Source organism: Octopus bimaculoides, chromosome 14 (assembly GCF_001194135.2).
Source record: "Octopus bimaculoides isolate UCB-OBI-ISO-001 chromosome 14, ASM119413v2, whole genome shotgun sequence".
Classification (NCBI taxonomy): domain Eukaryota; kingdom Metazoa; phylum Mollusca; class Cephalopoda; order Octopoda; family Octopodidae; genus Octopus; species Octopus bimaculoides.
The window spans coordinates 39,474,086-39,481,266 of NC_068994.1; the positions used below are offsets into that span (position 1 = coordinate 39,474,086).

The 7,181-nt window shown below is 31.4% G+C and overlaps 1 protein-coding gene across 1 annotated transcript in view; it reads right to left on the bottom strand.

Annotated features, from left to right (window-relative positions):
• The window catches only part of LOC106872376 (protocadherin beta-15), a 182,321-nt gene that overhangs the window by 74,590 nt on the left and 100,550 nt on the right, over nt 1-7,181 (bottom strand). Inside the window, exon 3 of the mRNA XM_014919349.1 lies at nt 1,723-4,148. Within this exon, the coding sequence (XP_014774835.1) occupies nt 1,723-4,110 (2,388 nt within the window). The 5' untranslated portion in view covers nt 4,111-4,148. The remainder of the gene's footprint in view (nt 1-1,722; nt 4,149-7,181) is intronic.

Sequence of the window (7,181 nt, forward strand, 5' to 3'; positions counted from 1 at the left end):
ATATATATATATATATATATATGTACACATACATATATATATATATATATATATATATATATATTGTTGTACTTGATATATATATATATATATATATATATATATATGCACACACACTCACACACATATATGTATGTATATACAATAGGCTTCTTTCATGTTCTGCCTGCCAAAACCATTCACAAGGCTTTTGGTTGGCCTGTGGCTATAGTTAAAGATGGTGACACATAATGGGACTGAACCTGAAACTATGCTATTGGGAAGCAAACTTCTCAACCACTCAGCTATGCTTGCTATAAATAGTGAAAAAAGGTAAAACTGGAAAAATTGGAGTAAAACTCTATAGAAAACTATTGACAGAACAACAAAAATAAACTATTCCTTAGTAAATAACTGATGTTCATTGCAGGTAGTAATTATTGTCCTCAAGTGAAGTGGATTGGCCAAATTATAAGGGCATCAGACAAAATGCCTCACAATATTTGCTTTGTCTCTTTACATCCTAAATTCAAATCTCACTGACATCAGCTTTGCCTTTCATCCTTTTGGGATCATAAAATAATGTAGCAATCAAGTATTGAATCGAATGGCATCAGTTGACCCCACTTCTCTAAAATTGTTGGTCTTGTGGATAAATTAGAATTAGGTAGTGTCCTAAGTAGTAAGCAAACACTAGGGTCCACATAATGAATTGTACTATACCACTCCATGTTGAGGCATTGTGTTTGCTTGCTTAGAAATCAATTAACACTTTCAGATAAGCTCAATACTTTAGGCAGAATAAAAATTTTAATAGTTTGTTTATTATCCTGTTTGGTAATACCTCCAATGAGTATTCTAGATTAACATTTTAGAAACTATTTATAATTTTTATTTTTTTCTCAATATTGTTTTATATCAGATTCAAAATAAATTTACAAGTATGGAAGCCAACAATTTAATAAATATTTTTGAAATTGTGTAATGAAATGTCAGACCTTTTGTAATAGGAAAATGATACAAAGAAGTCTCTCGCTTGATTCTTCTTTATTTCCTTTCAGACAAGAATATGCTTTCAAATTATTTTCTAGGGTCTCAAATCTTTCAGTCAAACTTTGATATCATATCCTATCATCAAATTATATAGTTTTCTCTTTCATGCCACCAGTGCGTCTTTCTTTATACATGAGAAAACTAAATATAAATATGAGAATTAATAATATAGAACTGACAACATAATTACTACATGATACCATACAAATGCTTTTGTTTTTTGTTTTTAATTTCAAAACTGATATGTTGTTTGGTTTTTGTAAATATTAAATAAAATAGAATGTCAAATACTGTATACCACTATCAGTAACATACTAATAATAATGATAATAATAATTCAACAGCAACAACAACAATGACATTTAGTCAACATCACCAAACCACCATCACTATAAATAAAAACAATAACAATAATAATTACAAAAGCAATTCACAAAATATTTACATTAAAATAATGAAAACTCTCAACTATGTTAACAGTAAACTAATTCATAAATTAATTTACAGGAAGCAGTAAATTAATATAGACTTTTTTTTTTTGCTTTAGAAAATGAAAACTATTTTATGAAATTTATTTCTTTAACTTGGAAAGCAATTAACTTTTCATATTCAAAAGTAATTTTTCTTTGTAGATTATTCCTTTAAAGAAGTTATCATAGTTGAATAAAGTAAGAATATTAAATAACTTACAGGAAGACTTCTTTCTCGGTTGGGCTGACAATATATTTCAGAGGGCAAAGAGCCCCGATTCTTGCTAAAAGATGTTGCCACGGGGACGGGGACATCATACTGAAGTGTCATTTGTTCACTATCATATCCAGGCTGTCTACTGGCACTCATACTTTTGTTAGCAGTATTTACGTTTGCTCTGTAATTTGTGTTTCTCTGGTGGTTTCTCCGTACAATACACACTGTTATTGACACTACTGTAGCTACTGATACTATCACAGCTGCCAATAAAATAATTATTACAAGATTAATGTGGATTTTATCATCTGATTTGGTGTCTGGTGGAGTTAACATTTTAGATGTCTTATTACTAACTGTAAGTGTCAAGGATAAAGTAGTTACTGTTGATAAAACTGGGATACCACTATCCTTGACTATGAATTTCAAATCATATGATCCAGCATCATTTTGGTAAACTGTTCGAGAGAATGACAATACACCCGTGTAAGGATTAATGGTAAATAACTGCTTATCGTTACCACCTAAAATTTCATATCTGAGAAAAGCATTCACATGACTGTCCCTGTCTGAGGCTCTCAAAACAGTAATATCTTTTTTACTCTGTGGATGGTAATAAATATCCAAGCTGAAAGGGTTAACACTAGGAAATATAAAATATGGAGCATTGTCGTTTTTGTCCATGACTTCAATGATGACATTGGCTGTATTGTTTAATGACGGTGTTCCATTGTCTTTAACAAAAACTCTGAATTTATATATATCTTGTTGTTCTCGGTCTAAGGATTTTGTAGTTAAAATGAAACCAAAGTTAGAAATTTCAAAAGGAAGTGTGTATCTTTGAGTCAATAGAGAATAAGTTAACTGTCCACCTGGTCCAAGATCAGGATCTATGGTATTAATCAAGCCAACAGGAAAATATGGTTTTTCATTCTCATAGGTCAGGAACTTGAAAGAATCTTTGGAAAATTTTGGCTGTACATCATTGACATCCATCACCTGAATAGAGAATCTCCTTTGAGTTTTTAAAGGTGGTGATCCTTTGTCTTCACATGTAATGGTAAAATCAGTTTGGTTTTCGGTTTCCCGGTCAACAGAATTTTTAACAACTACTTTGTATTTTTTTTGGCCAAAGCTCTGAAGCTGAAGCTTTTCATGTTGTAGGTCACAACTTACATGACCATTCTGACCAGTGTCATTATCAATAACTTTGACAAATGCAATAAAGCTACCAACTTCTGCTCTCTCTGATATTGTGACTGTATTTCCCGTTGATTCAGTAACAAATTTTATATCTACTTCTGGTGCATTATTCTGCTGATTAATGACATTAACTCGAACCATAACTATACTACTCAAAGGAGGGAAACCTCCATCTTTAGCTTCAATGAACAGTTTATAGGTAACTCTTTTGCCACTTGTAGATTTACCATGAAAGAAAATCTCTCCAGTTGATTCATCTAAATCAAAATGTGATTTGGTTAAATCTGATGTTTTGCTACTGAAATGATAGGAAATTTTACCATTGTTGTCTGTGTCTAAGTCTGTTGCTGTCAGAACGATGACAGATTCCCCTCTGTGGTATCCATTGTTTATTGTAATATTGTAAATGTTCTGAGAGAAAATGGGAGGGTTGTCATTTATATCAGTGACAGATATATGCACAGTTAAAATTCCTTGTAGAGAAGGCATTCCACCATCTTTGGCAATAACCCGAATTATGTAATTGTCTTTTATTTCCCTATCAATTTCATTTTCTAAAATAATTTGTAGGTTGTAAGAGCCATCAACTCTTTTATAAACAGCAAGTTCAAAGGGCTCATTTACTTTTTTCTCTAGATGGTATATAATTTTAGAATTAAATATACCAACATCGCGATCAATTGCATTTGCAATTGATCGCTTACTTCCCTTTTTATCACCCTCAGAAAACTTGAGGTTAATTTCATCTGTAGGAAATTTTGGAGAATTGTCATTGATATCTTTGATGATAACTTTAATTTCTAATATCTTGATAAAGGATTCCCTTTTCTGAACAGCAATATCCACCATCTCAAAACACTCAGTATTATATTTACAAAAAGATTCAGCATCCAGTGTTTGAGCAGTGTAGAGTTTACCAGTTTTGGTAACATTAAACAACTGACGTTTATCCGTAACATGTTGTTGCAGTTGATTAAATTTGATTAAATAGTGGTCTTTTATAGGGATACTGTTCATTAAATGTGTATCACTTCTGATATCACCCAAGTAAAATCCAGGATCTTTACCTTCTTCAACATAATATGTAAAGTCAATACATTCACAGACATGGAGAAAAAATATGTGTACTAGTGCTTGTACAAACATGTTTTTCACAAATATTTCCAGTATGTATGGATGATAAGTCATATCTTAGTGCAAAATAGTTATCAAACCATTTGTAATTTCTGGAAAAGAATAAAATAAAGATAATATAATATATTGTGGCAATTGCAATACACAGTTCCTGCAAAGCAATTTTGTTTGTCATTTGTAATTTTGTTTGAAACATGTACAGTTAAACAAATTCTCATTAAAAACTGCATCAAATCCCAAATGTATAAATTATAGAAAAACATATTTTATGTTCATAACATCTTAAATTATCAGTTTTATATCCATAATGTATAAATTATCTGTTTCAATATTTATGTGAGTAAAAAAATCAAGAGATACATCTCTGGTCTTCCTAGGCAGCAGGATAATGACATTAATATGTGAATGACCAAAGTATATTATTATTAAAAAAAAAATATATTCCCATCAACTGTAACAAAGATAATCGTATTTCTATTTTCATGTCATTAATATTTGTTTGACCATTCTAGCATGAACACGACAGGTGTACATCGCTTCAGTTGGCATCATGTAAAAATTCTATAGAAATTTTGAACATATTTCTATGATGTTATCCTGAAGTAAACTAAATCTATTGTTCAAGTGTGTGTATAGTGTTGTCTGCATGTGTCTGCTTATGTGCGTATGTGTGAGGGGGTATGTCGGTGTGGAGAGAGAGAAAGAGAGAGAACACATCTCTCACTCTCTCTATATATAAATATATGTATGCATATATTCAGAGAGAGAGAGAGAGAGTGAGAGAAATAGACATATGTATGTGTGTGTGTGTGTGTGTGTGTGTGTGTGTGTGTGTGTATACACATACATATATATATATGTATGTATTTCTAAATAAATAAATAGACATGTGTATGCATTTGCTACTATAATGTATACTCATATATGCATACATTCATACATATACCCATACATATATGTATAAAAACACACATACATTCGCACATACAAACACATTACTGGTAGTGATCAGAAAAAAGACAACTCAATGCCAGTGTTAGAGCATAAAACATATTCATATATAGTGAGCTAGAAATTCATTATGGTAATATACAAGGCTTTCACAATCTTCAGCCTGTAAATTCTGAGGGAAGCTAAGATGGAGGATAGGGTAGTAATATTTTGAAATGAGCAGCAAAAATCTTATATAGACAAGATATATGAACCTCATCTTCATATGGCTTAATGAGAGATAAGGTTCACAGTGTGATGAACATTAGAATAATCTCACTTTATCAATATTAAACCATAATAACAAGTTTAATATATCTGCTTAGTGTGTGAGCTTTCCAAATATGCCTACTACACTGTCTGCATTCTTACATTTAGCCAGAATTTACTTCAGAGACCAACGAATGAAACTTAGTCCTGTGTCTATCTAACACTTCAGGCACCAATATGAATTCTGGCTGATCATAAATAGCTACATACATACACATATATGTAGGCGCATAATAAATTATATATTCTAAAGACATATTATAATCGCATATTTTATAGGTGACTATATACATGAACTCACACACTTATATACACACAAATATATATATATACATACATATACATATTTATATGTGTGTGTGTGTGTGTGTGTGTGTGTGTGTATATATATATATATATATATATATATATATATATATATATATATCATCATCATCATCATCGTCATTTAAAATCTGCTTTCCATGCTAGCATGGGTTAGATGGTTTGACCAGAATTGGTAAGCCGGAGAGCTGCACCAGATTCCAGACTGATTTGGCATGGTTTCTATGGCTGGATGCCTTTAGTAATGCCAACCACTCCAAGAATATAATGGGTGCTTTGAACGTGTCACCAGTGCATGTGCCAGTCACATGACACTGGCATCAGCCATGACTATATTTTCACTTACATATCTATATAAATTATATATATATATTTATAAATATAAAAAAGTATTACTTAGTATTTTAGTTTTTAAATTCTAATTTCAGTAGTAATATTTTAAGTTCATTTTTACTTCTTGTCCTGTATTTTTCCATTTTCAATACATTCTGTACTGACATTTTACTTTCTGTTACTACTTGTTCAGTACTTTATCAGGTTCAATACTTGGCAATATTCTAGAATTCTGCACCCGCATTTTTCATTCTAGTATATATGTATAATATATATGCACCCCAATGTTTCTGTCATTCATCTTTTTATCATCTGACCAATTACACCTAACCAGAAACCCTGCATACCAATGAAATAAATGAGCAGCATCTTCTGAATGAATAGTTTTTCCTACATGTATTCAATAATCTTTCTCTTGTGCATACCTCCCCATGTATGGCTGAGTGGTAAAGAAGTTTACTTTACAATCACGTAGTTTCTAATTTGATCCCATGGCTAGAAATTTTCAGCAAATGTATTTTCTTGTGATTGCACTAAAAATATATCTCCTTTTGCAATTTGATTGCAAGTGACAAACTAACTTCAACTTGAATTGACTACTTGAAATTTGAAATTTCTAAGGAGAATTTTGGCATAAGAAATGAATATGGAATAAGTTTGCATGAGCAATCTGCTTTTCATTTTGGATATGACTCCAAGTCAAAAATATTATTCTATTACAACCAGTGACTGGTATCTTGAGTCGACCTATGTCTTATGTGATTAAGTGGGTAAATAGAAACTGTGTGGAACTGATTTGGATAAACTTTACATGTAATTCAAAAGCCCAGATCTATCACACACTTTGTCATACACACTCTGTCCAAGGATTAAGTACAGAATACCCTTGTCCACTTGTATTTTAATATAATTAGTAGATGGTGATGAGCTGGTAGAACTGTTACAATAAAAAGCTTAGTGGAATTTTGTTCATCATTACATTCTGAGCTCAAATTCCACCAAGTTTAATTTCGCCTTTCATCCTTTTGGTGTCAATAAAATAAGTACCTGTTGAGCACTGGGGTCAATGTTATCAACTAAACCCTCCCTTGGCCTTATGCCAAAATTTGAAATCAATATTACCAGGGATCTATCTACATGTATACACCTGCAGACACACACATCCAAGCACACACAGACAGGCATATATATATATATATATATATATA